General features: G+C 36.8%; 1 protein-coding gene across 1 annotated transcript; it reads right to left on the bottom strand.

Annotated features, from left to right (window-relative positions):
• Window positions 1-692: 692 nt before the first annotated feature.
• On the bottom strand, window positions 693-22,098 carry NOP14 (NOP14 nucleolar protein). The gene is made up of 18 exons (XM_032187111.1): window positions 21,730-22,098; window positions 19,848-19,982; window positions 18,977-19,118; window positions 18,271-18,416; window positions 17,717-17,854; window positions 16,053-16,175; window positions 14,672-14,803; window positions 13,582-13,903; window positions 12,114-12,244; window positions 11,779-11,864; window positions 10,025-10,160; window positions 8,106-8,207; window positions 7,099-7,252; window positions 4,209-4,368; window positions 3,345-3,492; window positions 2,737-2,855; window positions 1,354-1,509; window positions 693-998 (listed from the first exon to the last, which is right to left on the bottom strand). The coding sequence occupies exons 1-18, from the start codon at window positions 21,925-21,927 to the stop codon at window positions 899-901; spliced, it is 2,628 nt and encodes an 875-aa protein (XP_032043002.1). The 5' UTR covers window positions 21,928-22,098; the 3' UTR covers window positions 693-898.
• Between the last annotated feature and the right edge of the window lie 38 nt (window positions 22,099-22,136).

Below are 22,136 nucleotides of genomic sequence, written 5' to 3'. Positions count from 1 at the left end.
ATTGTAATTTTCTTCATTGCATAAAAAATGTCACTGAGTTTATCAAATGTATAACAACAGATGCCTCAATCATAACCTAGTTTAGACCAGCACTTTGAACTGAAAAAACAACATCAGTTATTTAATGTTTACTCACAAATATAGTATTATTTAAAAAAAAAAAAAAAGCATTAGAAGTATTTATTGGCTCTACCCAAGGAGCAGATATTTACCACAGTCGTGCTGGGCAGTTCTCAGTAATTAGACATATGTGATAAAATAAGTGGAAGAGAATTAAAGATGCAACTGACATCTTAAATCAGATTGTTATGTTTATGCTGAAAAAGTGAACTGACCTAGATTATTCAGAATTTCAGAGCTAAACATGATCCCAAAATTACTGAAGACAAAAATGGATGTACTTCAACAAAGGACTTCAACAAAGGACTTCTGCTTGAAACCAACGCCATTAGTCCACCAAACCCAAGCAATAGAATATCCCAATGCTACAGACTAATTAAAATGTTACTGCTGAAGTTACAAGTATACTACCATTATGTGAGCTGCTTGCAGTTATTATTATATTAAAGAAATACCAAAGGAGTTTTACACTTTTTTTTTGTTCAAAATAGTCTAAAGCTTGCTTACACACTCTTGAGAATTCTAATTACTTACCCAAATATTCTGTTGCTAAAATAAACAGAAGCATACCATACAAAAACGTTGTTTTATTTTTTTCTTACGAAAACCTGTGGATTTATCCAATGAGCAGGTTCACTTTTTCAGACAGATCTGACGATGTTGTTTTCCTTGAAAGGAATACATCCAATAAATGCAATTAAAATCTGTGCAAAAGCCATAGAATTGGGTTATTTTATATGTCAGTAAAAACAAACTTTCTGTCCGTAGATAGTCCAAATTAATTCTTCATTTTTTTCCTTTTCATTGCTTTCCATTCACCCTCCTGTGTAGCAAGGCTACTAAGAAGCTCTTTCACTTTTCTCTTTCTGGCTGAATCTCTGTAAAGCAAACAATGAACATGTTAAAAATTTCAGGGAGATTATATTAGGGAAAGTAAGTAAGTACATATAGATTGTAATCATTAATTTATAAAAAACCCCACAAATGTTAAATTTCATTGACATACACTTTAAATGACAACTTTTTGCATGTTCTTAACTAGAGAAATGAAACTGCAAAGTTGAAAGTTAATACAATCTCTAACAAAAATACCCATTTTCCCTAAATTGCCAACTTTTATTTATTTAAATAAGTAAGCTTTGTATTGTTGATCGTTCGTGTCAGTCTCGTCACACAGCAAAGAAATGGACAGTAGAACAACTCAAACTGGTGCTGAAGAAAAGGCTACATTACCTCTCCATGATTTCTGAAAGTTGCATTCTAGCCAGAAACTGGTTATCCTTCCGAATCTCACGAACAGCTCCCTTAAATTCACGTTTATGCTTGTGAATCAACCGCTTTCTTTCTTGCTCCTTCTTTGTGCATCCCTGCTTTCTTCCAAACTCTAAACTGAAATGAAAATGTGTATAAGTGAGCACAGAACACCTTACCAAAAAGGACTTTATGTATATAAGGAGTGAATTTTTGTCCGAACACTAACTGTATTTTTATTCCTGCATATTATGTAATCAACTTGCAAAATAAGAAGCTGCCCAAGTGAACATACTGGAAAAATGCTCACCAGACTTTCTAACCGCATGTCATCATCATGCAGATGACAAGCAGATAACATTTTCCAGAAAGCAGATACGCTTCAATCCCCCCATACGTAGCCTGCATTTTGTTAAAGAAAAAATGAAAAAACTAAAGCAGATAAATAAAAGATGTCTGAAGAAAGATGGAATCTCCCAATGTATCTTAAGTTTTTGCAGACTTCCTCTACAGATGAATTCTGAAGAAATGGTTTCATCAGTTAACTTGGTGATAAATGTGTATGGCAGAGGAAGGCTGTCCTCTTAAATTAGTATAATAAGACGCAGTTATGCCCTTGTAGATAACAAACAGGCTTAAATGAGTCAGCAGCCAATATACGGCAGACTTCCTGAATCAGAACACAGTTCTATTATCTACAAAAGGAAATTAGCGTTATTTAATTCCAAACCAGAATATAAAAATGCACATGATCACTGTGAGGTCTATAAAAAGAAAAAAGCTGCATGTTTTTTGTCATTGCTACTGTTGAAAGGTAGAAAATTGCTTGGGAATGAGGAACAGGGCAATCAAGTAGGCCTAAAGGAATGCTTAATCTGACACACTATTTGTTATATTCCGTGATACAGAGCACAGGAATATTCTGCCTGATCTACTGCACCAGTGATAAAACCCTCAAAATTTCACCACCCATCTTTACCTTTATATATTTCAGTATGATTTTTACGAACAACTCACTGTTGTTCTTGAGATGTGCTTTTACAGAGCACATGGTAAAATATCAGATAACAACAACCCCTTCTCAACTGGAAATTTATTAATTTTTAACTGATTATATGGGCAAGAGCTGATTTCCAGTGCTATTTTTTCCCTCAAGATAATCTTTGCTCTCTTTCTTACAATTCCTCCTTCCTTCTTCTTTCCCTTCCTACCACCCAAGTAGCTGGTCCTTTTCAGTTTGCGCATAAAATGCAACAAAGAAACAGTTAGCTGGTTTATGTCCTGTTTTCCAAATCTGTTTAGTCTACTGAAAATCTCAATGTTTACATACACTTTTTCTTTTGCACTAAGCATTGCTTTACTTACACTTTCACAATCTTAGGCGTATACTGTTTCAATGGCACTGGCTTCTTTTTCTCACAGATCAGTGGAGTATAGAGCTTTACTTTGCTCTCCAGCTCTTTCAGAGCACTGTGATACCATTCCTGGAAATGCAAATCAAATTACAACTTTAGAAGTGTTTCAGAGACACCATAATTCACAACCTATGGTAAATTTAATCAGAAGTAATGTCCTCCCCACATGTTCTTCTTCTGAGTGAAATCATTATTTTCTTTAGGAGACCGCTAACACTGAAATGCTGCAACCCTTCTAGGCTGGATAATTTTAAACACTTTAGGAATTCTAGTTAGATGGTAACATGGACAATAAGAAAGGTCTGCAAACAGTTTCACCTAACAGAGGAATAAGCAAGACTAAAGCAAGCTAAATTCAAGAGCCTGCCTTTCAGAGTCATTCTAAGGTTGACTGTTAATTTTATTTTGATGGCAAAAAAATAGGCCATTTTGCATCACCTGTATTACAAAATCTTATTCTCCAAGGTCATGTTGTGATGCCTCTTTGAGGACGGGACATTTCTGCTATTCTGCTTAAGTCAATTCTGCTTAAGAATTTTATTGTTAAGGAACACATACCTGCATTTTTTCAGGATATTCATTCACTGGCATATGTTGTGTAAGAAGTATTTTGACAGGATGCATTATTTCATGGAATGATGGTATGGACTCATACAGAACTGCACATCTTTTAATGAGATCAAAACACAGGGCTAGACACGATAACCTGTTGATGTACAAAAGAATACAAAAATTTCACTTGCAAAAACTGTACTGGGTTTTTGAATAAAATTAATTATATTAATTAAATTTGGCAGCATAAGCAGTGTCTATTATTAGGACTGCCTAACACAGCCAGTTACAAGGCTGTTCCTGGTTGTCAATTCAGACTACAATTTCACTTTTATTGCAAGCAAATACCCAAGAAATCCATTAGCAACAAATCTTTATGTCAGCTCACAGAGCACAAGCCAATGCTGTGTCTGCTGCTTGAGTAATAGGTTTTTATACTAGTTCTAGAAGTGTCACACTTCAAAACAGAATTAGTAATTTTTATTATTAAATTTTGTAACAAAATCCTTACTCATCCCTGAAATAAATTATGGTGTAACAGATGCACAAGGTAAAAAAAAAAAGTCAGACATGCTTAATGAACATATTTAATTGTAGTCTTTTCTGACTTTAGGATTTGATTACTTCAGCGTCTTTTCTAACATGGTATTTGAATGTAAATACAGTATTTGCTTCAGAAGAGTATGACAGTTCAAAGTTCTGAGCATGTCCTCTGTTTCTGCATCATTTCATCAATCCACAGCTATACAGAAAAGGAATGGAAGGGCTGAGCACTCCAACAAACGCTCTGTGTAATGTTCTGACAGAAGATTAATATTTCCTATGCATAAAAATAAAGTAGAACATCTCACTGCTCTTACTCTTACATACCTGATATGATTCACTTCTGTTCTGCTGGCTTCCTTTAATCTAGTCACAATACTCAATGGCAAATTTTGCTTCTGCCAGCTTTCCAAATCCTTCTTATCACACACCAAAAGCAGTTCTAAATTTTTTCCCAGTGGTGTGAATGGATGCACTACAGTATAGCCTACAAAACAAGAATAATAATCATAAACAAATCAGTTCTCAGAATTACGTCTAAAGAAGTTTTTAATCATACTGCCTTTAAACAAAACAAACAAACAAAAAACACCTTTATCAGTAAAAGGATCTTCTAAAATAATGGACCACAGGCACAATCCTAAGTACGTACAGGGAGAGAGAAGACTAAAGAAGATGCCTGCCCTGTGGGCAACAGGATGGACTGTTGAACTGCCAGTGAGAGAAGCATTGGATATGCTTAAGAGGAAAAGGCAAAGAACAGGACTTTCCATTGGAGTTATGAGTGGAAGGCTCTGACCGGAAAGTGGGCAAGCAGCAGAGTGAGCACGAGCAGGGAAAGCTCCCAGTTACTGCACCACACTGAGCCTCTCCAGTGACCTCTCACAGTGACAAGGGCCCTCAGATGCATGCTGCAAAGTTCTCTCCCACTAAGAGGTTTTAAGATGCGAAGTAAATGCAGAATACACACCGGGGCTGGCAATACAGAAGGCTTGAGAATCATTGTGTTGAATAAGCTGATCTGTGCAAATGGTACTTGCAGACCAATGTGAAAGAAACATTTGTGGAGTTTCATGTCTAGGGTAAAGAATAATTTGCAGTCCCTGTGCTGGATTTTTTTTCCTTAAGTCTGGCAAGCTTACAGCTGAACTTATTTCAAAACTTTATTATTATCTGCTTTACTTGTGAGAGCACAGCATCTTTCATTAACAATTCCATTAGCTGAGGCTATCGACAAAGACAATCCTTTCCCACTCCCTCCCCTTTCAGCTTTTCTACTTTCTTTTTTAAAGTCTAAACCAGATCAAAACCTGTACTTCAGTCTTTCATGAAGTTGTATTCTCTATCGTTTCTCCACGTGAGAAATGGCCAAACTTGCAAAATTAAATCGGAAAGAGTTCTATTTGCTAATGTTACTTATTGTCAAAATTGAACCCAAAGATTTTTGTTGGTTTGACAGCATATCAGCATTCCAGAGAACTAGCTGTCAGCTCATTTTAAAATAGTCTCTGTTGACAGCAAAAGCATCATGTTTATCAGCAATAGTTCCACCACAGATACTTAAAAACATGACTGGATATTTAGTAACTTCAGAACATCAATATTGATTGAAAAACTCTCAGAAAAAGAATGCTGTGCCTCCCTAGCATATCTTATTGAGCTTTCTTATTGTGCTTCTGTTAGCACTGCTAACAGAAACCAACACCATGCAAATTTAAGTAGTGCAAAAACATTAGCAGAAATACAAAGCTAAAAAAAAAAGTTAAAATTTACATCATCAATCACCCCTAAATATTTTGAAGTAGTTCATCTTAGAAAATGCTGTGTTTTAACTGTACCCAAAACATTTATAGCGCATATATTCCTAAGAGAGCAAACAAAGGATAAAATACTTTAAGTGCTGTGTAATTCACCCACTCTGTAACCTCTTCCCACCTCTTTCTAAGAGTTCAGCTGTCGGTGTTCTGAGAATCCAGGGCTTTAGCTCTGATGCAACCCAGCTGTGTAACTTTGGCTCACACTTCAGAGGAAACTGCTAAGCTGTGAGAAGGAGCTGGGTGAGTCTGCAGGGTACAGCCACACAAGATAATAAAGGTGAAACTGCAGCACTAAGCTTGTTGAGAAAGGGATTGTTAGTAGCTCAAGAATTCACAAGAAGAAAAGACTGTCAGCATGGAAAGGCATGAAAATCCTAAAGCAGAAAAAAAAGGAGCTGCAAGACAGGTTAGTACCACTGAAGACATACTGGAATGCTGCAGCAACAGAAGCTGAACCTTCCTCACCTAACAGATGACTACCCTAAGCACAAGGACTTCAGGTGATGAGCACAGTAATATTTAGCCTGTAGTTCATTACATCCCAGATGTCTTCTGTGAGGATTTGCCAAAAAATCATTGCATTTTTCACTTGAGAATATCCTGCCTGCAGTCTCCTTGTGCATGCTGACACTCCGAGTGACCCAGGGATACTAGCACATGAATTAGTTACTGTGATCTGACAAAGCTCTTCTAAGTGAATTTTTGTCACTAACCTTTTTGGTAAGAAGCCTCAGATCTAGAGTAACTCTAAAGCTTGAAATGAGTCCCCCCCAAAAAATAATAGAAAAAAAAAAATCATAGAAAGGCAAAGACTGGCAATTAAAAATCATTTGCTAGCATACGGATCCCATTGAAAAGGCAGTCTCATTCTTGCTGTTGTCTACACAGACTGCTAAGTTTGCAGTTATGTTACAGCACAGCCTAATCCTCTGCTTGGGGGGAACAGCTGCCTTCTATTAAACTACAACAAATCCTTGTCAAACACATAAAAAGGAAAAATACCAACTCTGTGTTACATTTCACTCACTTATCTGGGTGATATGGCTAGTAGTAGATAAAGGAGGCTATTTGCAGGGTATTCAATGAGAATCCCATTGGAACTGCAAATATTAGAGTGCAGTCCAATCACATGGACTACTTAGAACAACAATATTGTCAAAATACTGCATGGTGGGCAATGCTGCTTTATTTCTCTGACTAACTTCAGTTCTTTCTTTCCTGCCAACGTTAGAGAATCTCATTCATAACAAGATGTCTGAGAATCAAAATTGTGCATGGCCAACCTAGCAAATGATTTTGGTCTTTTTTTCAAAATACTAAACTCAGTGTGAAAGATAATTATTTAAAAGAAAAACCCTAATATAAAAAAATAATTACTCATTTATTCTAAACAAGCTCACCCTTGGCTTGCTTTCTGGGGAGTGATATGTGAAGTACTCCAACAAGAAAATTGATGAGTTCTGGTACAAATCTTCTGGAGAGAGAGATGTATTCCAGGAACAAACAGCATATAAATAAACCTTTAATAACATCTTGCAGCGTTGTGATGCGACACTATAAAAAAGAAAAGAAGAAAAAAGCACATCACATTACTTAGTAAATGTCTATCCACCACAAACATGGCATCCCCCCCAAAGTAGGGATATTTAATAAATTGTACACATTTAAGATCTGTAAAATGATACCCTTTGGACTTAAACGAAAACATACTGGTTTTCGCTTGCACACACTAAAAAGTATATGCAGAAATGAGCAGAAAGTCTGTCAGAAGAGGTTTAGCCACTAGAAGGTGCTAAATCACAAACAATAAGTTCTTTTTACTTATTTGTTTCTGCCATCTGACCTGTTCATACATGTCAGTCCTACTTTTTGCCCTCCAACACCCCATATCCATTTCAGAAGTGAAAAAAAGAAACATCTGGCTGAAAGCAACTTGGTTCTGCGACAGTAACAGAACTAACTCAAGACTTTCAAAGCATATAAACAGGACGTTTGGATAGAAAAATTAGGACACATTTTAACTGCAATGCAATGCATTGTGCTAGATAGGATTTTAAAGAAAACAAACACTGACAATTTTTAATTAAAGATCTTTCTTAAGTAGGACCAAGCGCAATATACAGAAGAGAAATCACATGAATGCTTTTATATTTTATTAAGTCTGTTCCATTAGTCCTATGTAGTTCATCATATACGGAATTCTTCTACAACTCGAAAAATTATCAGACAGAATTTTGTGTTGGGCTGTACTGTTTTTTTCTCTTCACTTTTTCTTCCAGTTATAATCTGTGACTATACCCAACACAAAGCTGCCTATTCATAACAGTTCCAGTTAGTTATAACTTATAGTTGGGGTCCTAGGAAGAAACAAGGAAGAATATGCCAAGATACAACATCATAGACATACCTTAGTAAGCAGCTGACTCATGTATATAAAAGCAGGAGTTACAACTGGATGCCAGAAGTCAGATGTTGGAAACAGCAGAGATGTAATTTTCAAATAAATAAGCTGACAGCATATAAAAGAGAGTAAAAAGGCAAAATATAGTAAGACGTAATTCCCAACTGATTTTACACGTATCTAACTGTGATGTATGAGTAACTGTCATGTAGTAGTCTAAAAACATTAGGATATAAATCATTGAGATACCTGATATGATACACAACCTATTTACTGAGATGACTGTTTAAGTTTCATGAGAAAATGGACTATCCATTATATGTCTAACACTGCATTAGTTCAATGAGGCAGCTGGAGGAGCAACCAAGAACTATGCCCACCACACTGACCATTTATTCCATGAGGAGATGTGATAAAGTTCTGCTCCCCACAACCACACAATCTCATATCACATAAAGAAATGAACAAGTGGCCACAGAGGACCTGTGACAAATTTCAACAGGTCCTCAGCACAGACAATTAAGTAACCAGGATCCTCAGGCACTAGCAGGTAACAAGTACAAGAGAATTAGCCAGCAATTATGTACACTCTTACTGAAGGGAATGTCAGAGAGCTGAGTGACCTCCTGTCATGACTATAAGAACCTTAAACATCAGCTGCAAGGTAATTCTATAAACAGACCTAAGTGGACATTTACACAGTAAGCTAGACACAAGTCAAGTTCTACTGTTTCAGCTGTTTTCCTCTATGAAGTTTTTGTTGTAAATAAATATTCTCCTGAACTGTTTAGTCACTAAGCACCCCTGATCAAATTAGATTAACTGTAGGCATGTGTAAAGCCTACCAACGCCAACTGGTCTAAGGAACCTTCATTCAAACAAGTACTTTGGCAACAGGACAGTGATGTAATTCTACCCTAAAACACAAAGATGGCTTGAAACCTCAAAAAGTCCACTGAATGGAATGAAACTCAACAGTGCCACTGGTGTCTGAAGGGTGACAGTGACAAAATAAAAAATTACAAGCTCTCTACAACACGTTTCCTGCAAAATGTAAAACATCCTGAATAGAGACTCTTCAAAAAAGAACTCAATATAAATGTTGTCCAAGCTGTAAGAACCAAGTCAGCTAAGTAAATCCTTCAGTCTATTTTCTTTCAATACCCTACAGATTCCATTAGGCAGCATTTCTGTCCCAGCTTGATGAAACAAAAACAAGTAGTTTCCTTAGGATTACTAACTTATGGTGGCTCTTTGAAACATTTTATTATAATAATCAAATACTCATTTTCCATATACTCCACCTGTCAATTCCCTAACAGCCATTTATCTAGAAACTCCATTTACCTAGGAGTGTGTTCAAATTTAGCATGGGCACTGAAATTTTGAAATATTACTAATACAAGATGGAAAGGTCAGTCCTTTCATGTTGAGTCATTAATTTAGCATCACTCATATTGATACAGTATTTTTATATTTTGAAAAATACGTTGTATTTTTATATCCAAACATTATCCCTGTTATTTTTATCCCTGTTATCCTTGGAGACAGTGAACTTTTATGGAATACTTTTTAAATATTTGCACTTAACATAATTAAAGAAATGATGACTTAACTGACAACACTTTTTTCTAGAAATACCCATTGAAATGCCATCAAGAAAACAAAGAATGTTCTGCTACGTAAACTGGAGCAGCAATTTTAAGATCTTTTCCCTTTATTAATATTGCTAAGTCCCACTTCCACTCTGTAGAATGTTTTGTTATCTGCAGAGAGGCAATTTAAAATGTAAGAAACCTAGAAAGACATAGATGAACTTATACGCTTTGAAATACAGAATTGCATTTCCTATCATCTGGCATTTATTAGCATTTCTGTACTCATGTAAAGAGCAAGAGATTTGCTTAGCAGCAGGTGTTTGTTACCATGTCTAAACCTGGAAATGTTGCACGGCCTTTGACTTCAATTGCTTCCTCCATGTCATGTGCAGCGTCTCGAAGGACAAACTTCATACTGCCACTGGCTGCCTCAGGAAACATCTGGCAGAGATTGTACAATGGCCTATTAACAAGAAATCTAAGTCATGATCAAGTTACACCACTGATCTTAACCAAAAAAGTGATTTTAAGCACCTGTAGGAAGATTTCTTGTGTTCCTTCTCTAACATAACAAACTCCCCAAAGCAAATTATTTTTAGAGAAACAGCCACCCTGTATAGATTACTATTGTAATACTTTTGGTTTACAGATATATTTTTTATTGGGCCTTACAAGATGATCTCTGATTTGGTGGTTTCTAAACCTTAAAAAAATAATTTAAAAAATTAAAAACTTCAAAATACACACTCAAATCATTTGATACGATCGAAGCATATCTTTCTGAATCACCTAACTCTTCATTCTACTGTACAAAGGTAAACTGGCACATAATACCTGGCAGCTCTCTACTTAAAATACTCTCAGGCAATGTTAAGCACTTAGAAAGGCATCAATGTAGTTAACCAAATTATTACTTAAAACGAGAAAAAAATACCCACAGTTAGGCCAGTTGCTGGCCCGTGGATACTGCCTACAGGGAAGTGCAGGCAGGAGCCTGTATCTGCTTTTCAGTATTTTTTTTAAATGTTTGTAGAGATATTGTTTGTAGAGATATAAATCCCAGTTCTTTAAAGCAAACAAAATGTGTTTAGACACTTTTACAAAGGTGCAGCATGTGTGACTATCAGCAGGTTAATGCTCTTACAGATGAATGCAACAGAGCAATGCATGCTAAAGCTGCCAATAGCAGATTTTTAAAAACTATTTATTCTTCAATATACTTTTTTTTTATTTCATGCTACATACAAATAATTAATTGAAAGGAAGTTGTCTAGCCTGCAAAGTTTAGCTAGGAATAACAGACTAGTTTTAGGTGGAAGGGAACTTTGGAGATCATCTTGAGCAATTCCCTGCTCCAAGTATTGCTAACTTCAAAGCTGCCTCAGGTTGCTTGCAGTTTTGTTTAGTTTTGTGAACCTTCAAGGGTGGAGATTCTACAGCCTCTCTTGGAAACCTGTTCTGATGTCCAACACCCTCGTTGTGAAGAATTTTTCCTTCCATCTAATTGGAATTTCCCTTGTTGCAGCTTGTATCCATTGACCATCATGGTTTGCTGTATTCCTCTGAGACAAATTTGACTCTCTTTGTCCATTACATGTTTGAAGACTACAATGCCAAATTGACTAATTCCTGCAAATTGTTTCTTTGGAACATTTATATGGGCTTGCTATAACACTCTTTTTTTCCATTTTCATCTTGTTCCAAACCTGAGTGAATTACAGAATGGAAACCCATGTAAAGTTGCACAGGCAACAGCACACTGTCAGCACCTTGATCAGCAGTATAAATAACTTCATATACAGAAGTTTGCATGCACACATGGTATATCATTTACTCACGAACCATGAAAAGCATTTTACAGATGGAAAATTACACTCCGAGAATTTGAAAATGTCTTGGTACAATTAATAGCTCAAAGAATAGGTGAAGCAGAGTCAAAACACTAAAAAGCCAGAGAATCACCAGTTGCCTACAATCCCAAGAGAATTGTTTGAAACAAACTACATTCAAAATGCCTTACACTATGCAGCTTTTCTCCTAAAACCATAATGTAGCAAAAGTCAACAGGATTTGTTACTTACAGGATGAGCTTGTCAATTGCTTTGAGGTCTGGTAAATCCAGGTTTGCTAACTCCCCAATATAGTCGAAAAGGAAGCCCAACAGTTTCTGCAAGAAGCACAGCATGTTACAAATTATCAGTGTTCTTTCATTGCAGGTATTTTTTAACAGCACAGAAAAACAGTGATAAAAAAGTCAGAAAAGAAACACGTGGTACCTTGATTCTACTGCTATCCACAACATAGGAGCATATATAGTTTATACTGCTACCCAAATGCTTACTAAAACTTACGAAGGAATTCAAAGTTAATTTCAAACCTTAAAATGCAAGACAAAACAAACAAACAAAAAACATACTTCCAACTTTGTTTTGTTTCCCACTGCAAGGCTTGGATGATTGCATTTCTGAATCCTTTCCAGAATAGTAAGCTGTTGCTCTATTGTTCTTCCAGCCAATAAAGACTTAAATTTCTCATAGGATTCGGGAACTATAATGTAAAAACAAAAATTGACAAGACAAAACCTCAAACTTAGGATATTTAATTAAAGCTATCATCTAATAAACTTCCAATTTGAAAGCGTTACTTTTAGAAAAAAGGATACCATACAGTCTTTAAATAGCAAGCTTTTAAACACTAATAACCTATCAAGATATATGTGAAATAACTTATGAACATAACTCAAAAAATAAGGTAAACATTTTCCAGCAATTAAGATTCAGTTCATCCTGTATTTTCTGCTTAGGCTGAGCATGATGATGCTGACACCCACACAATGCATCAGAATTAAACTTAAGCATACATTCAACCATAAATTTGCCATAATACAATTTGCTCCATGCTTAATTCACATCCAACTAACTTTGGCATGAAAGGATATTAAAAAAGTAAGAAACTTGCCACTGATGGAAAACAATTGTACAAAAAAAAAAAAAAAAAAAAAAAAAAAAAGGCCATTTCCAGTCTAGCTAACATGCTATAATACATCCTAACTGGTTCCATTTTTTGAGTTATTTTAATGTGACCACTTTCTGGTTAAGACAAAATGTGGATGCAATTTAAAAGGCTGTGTGTAATGTATATTATGTGTAATGTATATTATCTCCTTTTGATGAAAAAAAACACAAAAAACACATTTAGGGAAGTGGTTTGAAAGATTGTTCAATCTTGTAATGGGTAATTTTGTTAGAGAAACCTATACTCGGACAAGAGCTAGTTGTATTAGGTACTTAATATTAACGCATGTTTTGTGTAGTGCTTGGAACATCCCTCTCTTCTTCCTCCTAGGCACAGACCCAAAAAGAGTTAAGTTTCAAGTGTTTCCATTTAAAAATACTGCAGTGTTATATCACAGGGATTACATCTCAGGGTCCTGCCTCTTTAAGCATTTTCTCTGACAAAAATGCCCATCCAAACACTAGAGAAGGAAACCTCTCCTCATGTAAATATAGGTAACAGAACACTATTTAAGATGCCCTTATGCAAAACACTAGCATTTTGAATTGGGTGTACTGCTTGCTGGCCTTCAGAAATGAGCACAGATCTTTCTGGTTTAACCCCTAACATGTATTTGTCAATTCTACAGCTGCTAGAAGCAGCAGAAACAGCTCTGGGACAAAACCAATCCGTTTTCCACTGCTCACAGCATGATCAGTGCTAATCACTAAGAACATGAGTTACTGACTCCTCCTGGAATAGTAGGAGACAGTTACAAAGCAAAACGTCATAGATGAGCAGGAATATTTAAGATCCTGCAGGAGAGAGAAAGAGACTGGTTATAAACTCCCTAAAAACAAAAGGGATCCCCGGGTCTGTCCTTTGCTTACCAGCAAATGTATAAGGAAGCTCTGCTTTGGCAGCTTCCATTTTTGGATCCAGTCCCTCCATATTCTGTGACTCATTTCCAGTTGTCTCTTCTTTCTTCTCTTCTTTATTTCCTGCAGCTTCTTCTTCACTCTCAAGGTCAGATTCAAGATCAGAGTGGTTGTCTGCAGCAACATCCTCCTCATCTTCAGCAGCAGACTCTTCATCACTTTGGTCATTCTCACTATCCTCCTTCCCACCTTTCTCTTCTTCCCCTTCCTCTTCTCCCTCCTCCTCGTCCCCCTCCTCCTCCTCCTCTTCATTTTCAATATGGATTTTTCCATCCTGCCAGTAGAGAAAATGAGCCAGTTAAAACAGTGATAAAGTAACAGCACTTCAACAGAATCACCATGGAAAGCTTTCATTAAAGGCCACCCTGACCAAGCAGCAAACAGCAGCCATGCCAGTCAAGAAGGAATTTTAGGGACAGAATGTGCATACAGGTGTAAGAACAGTGGGGTATTTCCAAGGAGCTTAAAGAAACATAAAGAGGTAATATCTGAGGACTAAAACAATCAGCAGGAAAGTAAAGGACACTAGCAGATGATATAAAAAAAAAATTCGTCACTTAAGAAGAAGCGTTCTCGGTTAGAAAATACATTTTTAAACTATTTCTATGTCTTAAAATAGCGTATCAGATAAATAATTGTTCCCATTCTGATTTTCTTACTTATCGATTAAAATTCACATCCACAATTTGCATTCTCTGATCTGAGGACAACAGCAATTCCCTTGCTACTCACTTGTAAGAGGAAAGGGCTGTTTGAGAAAGTCACTCATCCTCAGGCTGAGATTCTGTGAAAACTGCACTGAATATAGTGCAAATTAAAAAATAATAATAATAATAATAAAAGACTAAAAGAGCTAAGGCCTTCTCTTCAGCCCAGAAGCCTTCTAACAGACAAGACTGGGTAAAGCCGTGAGCAACCTGGTGATTTCATAGCTGACTGCTTTAAGCAGGAAGTTGGACCAGAGTTCTCCAGAGGTCACTTCCAAACTAATTTTCCTACCTTTGTTTGAGAATTCTGAAAAAGTTGACATTTCAAATCTTACCTTGTAAGACAATAAACGTCTGTCATCTTTGTCCAGGATAAACCCGTCAGCTAGATCATCAGCTGACACGTGGCTGGGTTTCTTTTTAGTCTCTTGTTCATCTATTCCACGCATTCGACGTAGCCGATCTGCCTGTGTTTTAGGAGAAATACAATACACAGATGTGAGCATCTAGATGAATCATGTCATTGCACCAAGAAGGGAAGCTCCTGAAGCTCCCTCAAATACTACAGCTAAGAAAATCAGAGGGAAAAAAAAAAGTTAACTAGCATTCTCCACCTAGCCAATGAAAAGAAAAGGCAGTGACTTGACATACTCTGGGCAAAAGCTGATGATACTTTATTTTTGTTGCAGAGTACGATGTGATAGCCTAATCCAATAATGTAAGTGATAACACTCACATGGATGGGTTTAAATTGGGTTTACAAAAGCATTATGTTCTCACATTTTATTTATTTTTTATCTGCTTGGTTTATGAGACAATGCACAATTACTAGAAAACATAAGCTTCTAAAAGCATTTTATGATTCTGCAGTGTTTATCTCTTTTCCCCAATGTGTAACAAGTTTGCAGTAAACACAATGATGTCTTAGGATTTTAACATTACACTGAATTTGTAAATAGATTCAATGGGCAATATCTGAAACACCATTTTTCAAAAGCATTTCTGCCTACAGAACCTGCCTTCTGTCTGCTACAGGCTGCCTTCTGCCTTTTGTCTGATGGACAGCTAGACTGTCTGTCAAACAAGACAAGAACAGAAAAGAAAAAGATCTTCCTGTTTTGCTGTTAGCTACTGAGCTTTCTGAGGTAACATGAAGATACCGCATGCCTACAGTATTAAATGTGTCTTCAGTATCCCAAAAGAAAAAGGAGAGAAACATTCAACAACTAATTCACTCTTTCTGAAGGACACAGAGCTCCACGTGGCAGAAGCAGCATGCAGTATTTCCCAAGAGAACCCTATTCCTATGCAAAACAAAGCTATACACATGCTACCACTGGAAGACTTGCCACACCAGAATAAAGCAATAAGTGACTTGGCAGTGCAGTAATTCAACTTCTGTGCAACAAGGTATTTCCCCTTACTGAAGTGCATCTCAACTCTGAATAATTTAAAACATGTATAGGCAATTCAAAGTGATACTGTATTTTTATTGAAGAAATGTCAACTCATTTCATAAGCCTCACTAGTCATGTTGTATGTTTTTTGTCTTTTATATCAGATTGCAAACAAAACACAAACAGAGATTTCCTGAATTCGCCCTCTGACGAATTGCACTTTAGTACAGCCACTTTCAATCTAAGGTCAAGCAATGAATGTAAGTGGTCACTCCCAAAAGACAGGTTACAAAACAATCTAAAACCATAAATGGTGTACCTCGAGCTTCTGGAGTCGCGCCTGCTCCTCTTTTGCCAATTCTTCTTCTGTCTTCATCCTTTCTGAAGGTTTTGCTTTCATCTCGAATCCAAGTTCTCGAACAATCATATCATATTCATCAGGCTAAAGAAATATTTATATAGTTGTTTATTATCTTAGTTTTATTATTCTGCTTTGCAGCCACCCCTCTGCCAGACATAACAACTAAAAAGTAAGACCTTTATGAAATAAGGCAAAGACCATGTCCAGAGAAAGCCACAAGAACATTCAACTCAGTATTAACATAAGGAACAGAAAGAATGATTGAACAGAAACTCTCCCTGAATTCCCTTCCATTTAAGTTACTCACAACTGAAAAATGTACAAATAGTATTACTTATTAAATGAAAAATTTCAAATATTTTTATTAACAAAACACCATTTTCTCAAAGAGCAACTGAAGTTAATAAATTCATAGTTTACATTTCACTTTATAAATACTGTCAGACATGAGCTAAGTCTCTGCTATCTTATTAGTTACACAGATGTCTATCTCAAAGAAAACAAAAAGGGATGCTGATATTCAGTAAAGCTTAAGCAGTGTACATGGCAGAACAGTTACTAGCAGATATTGCACTGGACTTGTGAATACAGACTTCCTGATAGATGTTTAAATCACTAAACCATACAGTGATATATACTAAAATTCAGTTCTACTGATTTTTCTTCCCATGTGACACTAGATGACTTTCTTCTATTCAATGTTAATGTTATAGAGCATTACTAATTCACACTCTGCACCTCTGATAATTGTCAAATTGAGATTCATATGAAGCAAAGGAATCTAATTTTCCTTTGCTGAAAAGTACAATGACTTTTTTTTTTTTTGCCTAGGATATCACATTACCAACATACTGGAGTATTCAGCGTATTATGAAGCATCTCAAAACAAAAATCAAAACATCAAAGTTCGACCTGTTGATCCAGTATATTCTGTTCACCATTTACAATCAGTTTTAACATATAAGATCTGTTCATGAGTTCAATCTTTTGAAAACTGAATTCTACTGACAGGGAACAAATGAAATATAATATAAAATGTGGACAAGAAAAAAAAAAAACAAAACCAAAACAGTGCAACACATTACAGTTCCCATTCTTAAATTTGTAAGTTCATTTCTCTTAATATAATGTACCACTGAGAGAAAAAATTTTGAGGCCACAACAAATTTATTCATTAGCCTAACATTTAAATTCCTTTTTTGTAAAGATGGTACCCAAGTCACAACCAGGAAAATTTTCTTGTCAACTCAAAGGTGTTTTATCCAATGAACGTTGCAAAGGTGTTCAAACTAAGTCAACGTTCTCAACAATTTTTATTCTTCAGTAAAATGTATTTGTCTTAAAAATAACCTGCAGCTAACAGTGTTTGTTGTTCAACCTGCAACCTCTCTTATATTTAATATAAAACAAAAGCAACTCGTAATTACAAAAAGATACATTATATAAATCCCTACATTCTTCCAGTTAACCACATTGTCTTAGAAGTGTAAATTCCTTTTGTGTGAACAGCAGGCAACATTTTATTTTGTGAAGTGATGAACTTGGACTTACACATCAGACACTAGGACAGTCAAAGCCACAAGTTATTGGAACAATAGAAAGTAATCTAGCCAAAACCTTACCTTGGGTTTTTCTACCTCTTTGTCCTTTCTTTCTGACTTCGGTGGTTTGCGAGCCATAAGGGTTTGGATTTCCTTCCAGTCATTGTCAAGCTTTTCTGTGAGTTCTAATGCACTTTCTCTCTGACTTTGCCTCACTTGCTAGAAAAATAAATCACAAATGTATCAGTTACATTCAGCTGAACATGACAAAGCATTTATAGCACTGTTGTGCCAAAATGCTGTCTTTAGCAAATAATTTCAAATATTTAACATTTTAAAGGTAAAAAACTCTCTGTGGCAGAAGCAGTACAGTTATCCTGAATGCCACACAGGCTGCATAAAGAAAACAAGTCAAGAGGAGAGATTTGGAGATACAAAAGAATGGTAAATATCTAATGCATTTCCTAAAACTTCTCCAAGGGCAGACAGGCTTTATGCAAGGACCTCAGACTTGTTTCCTCGACAGCTATCTACCTTGCTTTCCAAGCCACTATTTTACTCCACAAAGACAGAGATTACGATGCCTTCTTAACCATGCATAACTTATACTAAAAGTATAGAGGCTAAAAACTCACCTTTTCTTGTTTAGATTTAGCTATCAACTCTTCTATGAGTTCCTTTCTAGATTTGGGTTTTTCCTCCTCTTCATCGTCCTGCCCACTTGATGCTTTTTTACGAAGCAGGCCTCCACCCCCTCCAAAGTGAGCAGCGGTTAACTCAGCTAGAAGAGAAAATAAATTGTGAATCCTTTTCAAATCCATACATCAGTGCTGATTCTGCTGGGACAGTATCTCCCCATTACTTGAGAATGGGAGCAATTAAAAGTATTTAATCATCCATGTACTATTCCCATCCCTATGAACAGCCATACCAAGACAGGGATGCTGGCCATGTACTTTAGGCTGACAAACATTTTGTGTGAGATAGGAATATGTTTTTTCAAAATTTCAACTAGTATTTAGGTGCAGAGATGCAAGAAAGCAACTTAAACTTCAGATGCTACCCAACACCCTCTAAATATCGGTACATATTAATGCTGAAAAGCCCAGAGATTAAAGAAGCTTGCCAGGAAGGTTGTTTCGGCTCAACCGCTGCTAAGATCCACACAGCTGTTCCATGTGTGGTTAAGAAGTAATCAAAACTGGCTTAAACTTCCCAACCGGTTACATAATACTCTTCCTCAGTGAAGGACAGTACAGAATAAATGATGAAAACGTACCACCAACAAAAACAACAATCAAAAAAACATAGAGCAGTGGGATGTTAGCTGACATGTCTTACCTGACAACGTTCCTCTTTCTTCTGTGTCACTATCACTATCAACAATATCATTCAGTTTTTCAATTTCTGCCAAAGATTGGCCATAGTGAGTCAATTCTTCATCTTCATTAAGGTTATAAATATTTTTCTTTCCATAATTTTGCTAAGGATAGTAAAACAAACCAATTAAGTAACAAAGGATATCTAGCTTCAGGCAACAAATGAATAAAGCAGTACTTTCAACGCTAATTGAGGAGATTCTCATTCCAGTTCTTTGCTGTTTTCAGAACACTACTAGATCAATCTTTTCATTCAAATACCTTAAACCTTAACTGAGGGAGCTCGATGCCTCTCTTATACTAATGTAGAAATGAAGTAACTCAGAGAACCTAAGAAAGCTTAAGTTTTATCTGTATACCATTACCATCAACGATTCACTATCACATTTCTGACCTAATGAAACTGCCTATAACCTACAGAAAGCATGAGTAGACATTGATATTGCACTACTCAGTGCTCAACTCTGGAGATTGAGTATAATGAGGTGGAAATACTGGTCCTGCACATACACTTCACATTACAGAATGACAGCAGGTTACAGAGTTCCTCTAGTCAGCAAATGAAATGACTGTTCTCCAACAGTTATAGTGGAATCTCAGATTGTACTTGATGGTGGTTGCCTTTTTTCTAAATCAGTTCCCAAATCGTAACGAGTCTAAATTCTGGATCCCCACAAACAATTTTTTTTTTTAATAAGAGTTTCTAACATATAAATTCTAAAATAGAAAGCATTAGCCTGCAAAACCCTCTGTTAAGGGCAACCCTACAAACATAATGTGTTTTTCTTTTTCTTTTTTTTTTTTCTTTTCAAATTCCCATTGCTATACTTTACCTGTCTTTCCAAAGTGAATCGTCTTATCATCTTTTCCTCTGGACTTATTTTAGTGTTATATTCACCAAAACGTTTATCTTTAAACACATTTGTCTTTTCTTTTTCTTTATATTCTTTCAGTAACGTTTGGGTACGCTAGAATAAAAAAAGGAGATTAAATTAAAAAATTAAGAGAATAAATACTTTCAAAACCAAGGCAAGAAAGGCTCTACAGTATCCTGGCAATATCATCTAGTTGATAAGAATGCAGTGAAAGAGAAGTGAAAACCGAATAATGAAAAGAGATGAGAAGTTCATACAACATACTCAGAGTCATTAACTACTCTTACAATTTTTTTGTCACATAAAAAAAAAATAAACTTTGCTTCTGAAGAATTCTAATTTCAGTCTGAAACTTAGTATAAGAGTGTACATAACATATTAAAGAAAGCAACAAAACTGCAGTGCCAGCTGAACCTCTTCTGGTTTTGTCATCTAAGATATAAAAAAATGAAAAAAACAAGAGGGTACATACATTTAGTTCTCTGCTTTAGTGTTGAGCACAGGAAGGTTATGCATCAGAGAAGTAAAAGCAAGTTAGTAGACCTATATGAGGTTGTATGTGCTGCACTTCTGGCACAAGTATGAAGACAGGCTTACTTTTCAGTGCCAGTGATCTAATTCATTACAAACGTTTGATTTACCTCATTGTTAAAACCCAAAGACCTTCAAATGTGACATTAAATGCTATTAAGTTGTCTCAAATCTAGACAAACAGTAATGAGGGCTGGAAGCTAAAATACAATTTCATGCTGAAATTACTACATAGTTCCTAAAGGATGTAAATACTGGCTGTGCCAGTATTCAAAAAGATCCACGTTCATTTAGAACACGTTAACGAAACCTGATATCTTTGCTACTGATAGTGCAATGAACTTGCAAGCTACTGCTGTGAAGGAAAAGACTGAGTTTCCTGAAACAGGTTTCTACAGCCCTAATGAGCATCCCAAACTTGCAGACACCCCTGTAAGTGAAGCCTGGCTTCTGCTGTCAGTATGACAGTTCTACTTTCTATTTACTTCCTACACAGAATACATCATGCAACTTTAATGCTGCTTGAGTCCATTAATATATCTTAATACCTTGGATATGGAAAAGCACCTTTGTTGATCAGTTATTTGATGTCCTTTCTCATTGATTACTTTTATTCATGAAACTTTATTTAATGCATCACCTCTCACAATGCATGTAAAATGATAGTTTCTTTCTGCTACATTATTTTTTAAAAGAACTTCTCTTTTCAGTTCATGCTTCAAATTCCGTTTTGTTTTCATATCCAGATTCCAGATCTGTATCAGAGAGAATCTCAGGAACAAACTTTTAAACTATAGTTTTTCAGTGGTAACAAAATCTACAGAAAATTTTACCTTTCAAAATCACTTGTAGTTTTTGCATGTCTACGCAGTTCCCACTGCAGTAAGGCCCTACTCCTCTTCCAGGCTTTTACTATTACAATAATACTGCACCATCAAGAAGCTTAACATCCTGCAGCATCTAAATGTGACCAAGATAACGAACACTTAATACTATTTGTGCTGCAGTCCAGTATTTGCATCCTGGCCACATGTGCTGCTGTGCTCAGGTCAGGGACATTTGAGAAGAGGCTCATTCCCACACACGTGATGAAGGCTTGCATCGATGACCCACGTGCAGTGCACTGGGGAGGGATGTTTTGTCAGGCTTTCCATCACCATCAGAGCACCATGAGGTGAGGTGAGATGAGGAGAGGAACCATTTGTGCCACACAGGATGGATTTGCCTCTCCCCTCCAGGCCTAATGCCTCTCCTCCACAGCTTCCCCTACAGCTGCCGCCCTCCCTTTCCAGCTCTGACCCTTTCTTACCTTCTTGATGGCCTTGGAGCGCGAGACGCCGGGCAGCCCCACGTCGTTCTTGGTCTTCCTGCCCAGGATGTCGAACTTCTGCCTGTTGACCTTCACCTCGAAGGGGTTGCTCCTCACCATGGCCATGGCTGACTCCACCGAACCCTTGCCCCGGGAGGGCGCGGAGGCCTTAGGCCTCTTTTTGGCTGCCTTCCCCATTCCAAAGCAGGAGAAGGGGATTCAGAGGGGACTCAAAGGGGACCGACGGACTGACAGACGGACTGACAGAGGGGACTGACAGACCCAGCAACCAAAATGGCGGCGGGGCAAAGCCCCCCTCAGCCCTCCCGGCCGCCCCCCGACCAAATCGCGCGAGACTTCCCCCGGAAATCCCGCGAGATCCGGAGCGATGCAGAGGGAGCCGCGCG

This window comes from Aythya fuligula, chromosome 4 (assembly GCF_009819795.1).
Source record: "Aythya fuligula isolate bAytFul2 chromosome 4, bAytFul2.pri, whole genome shotgun sequence".
NCBI lineage: Eukaryota > Metazoa > Chordata > Aves > Anseriformes > Anatidae > Aythya > Aythya fuligula.
The sequence above is the reverse complement of the archived record's forward strand: the minus strand, read 5'-3'. Positions and strand labels throughout refer to the sequence as shown.

Coding starts and splice junctions, on each gene's coding strand:
- NOP14 (XM_032187111.1), bottom strand. CDS start 21,927: ATGGGGAAGGCAGCCAAAAAGAGGCCTAAGGCCTCCGCGCCCTCCCGG. Junction 1,510..2,736: donor ACGCCTAAGATTGTGAAAGT/GTAAGTAAAGCA, acceptor TTTTCATTTCAG/TTTAGAGTTTGGAAGAAAGC. Junction 999..1,353: donor CTTTCAGAAATCATGGAGAG/GTAATGTAGCCT, acceptor TTTGCTTTACAG/AGATTCAGCCAGAAAGAGAA.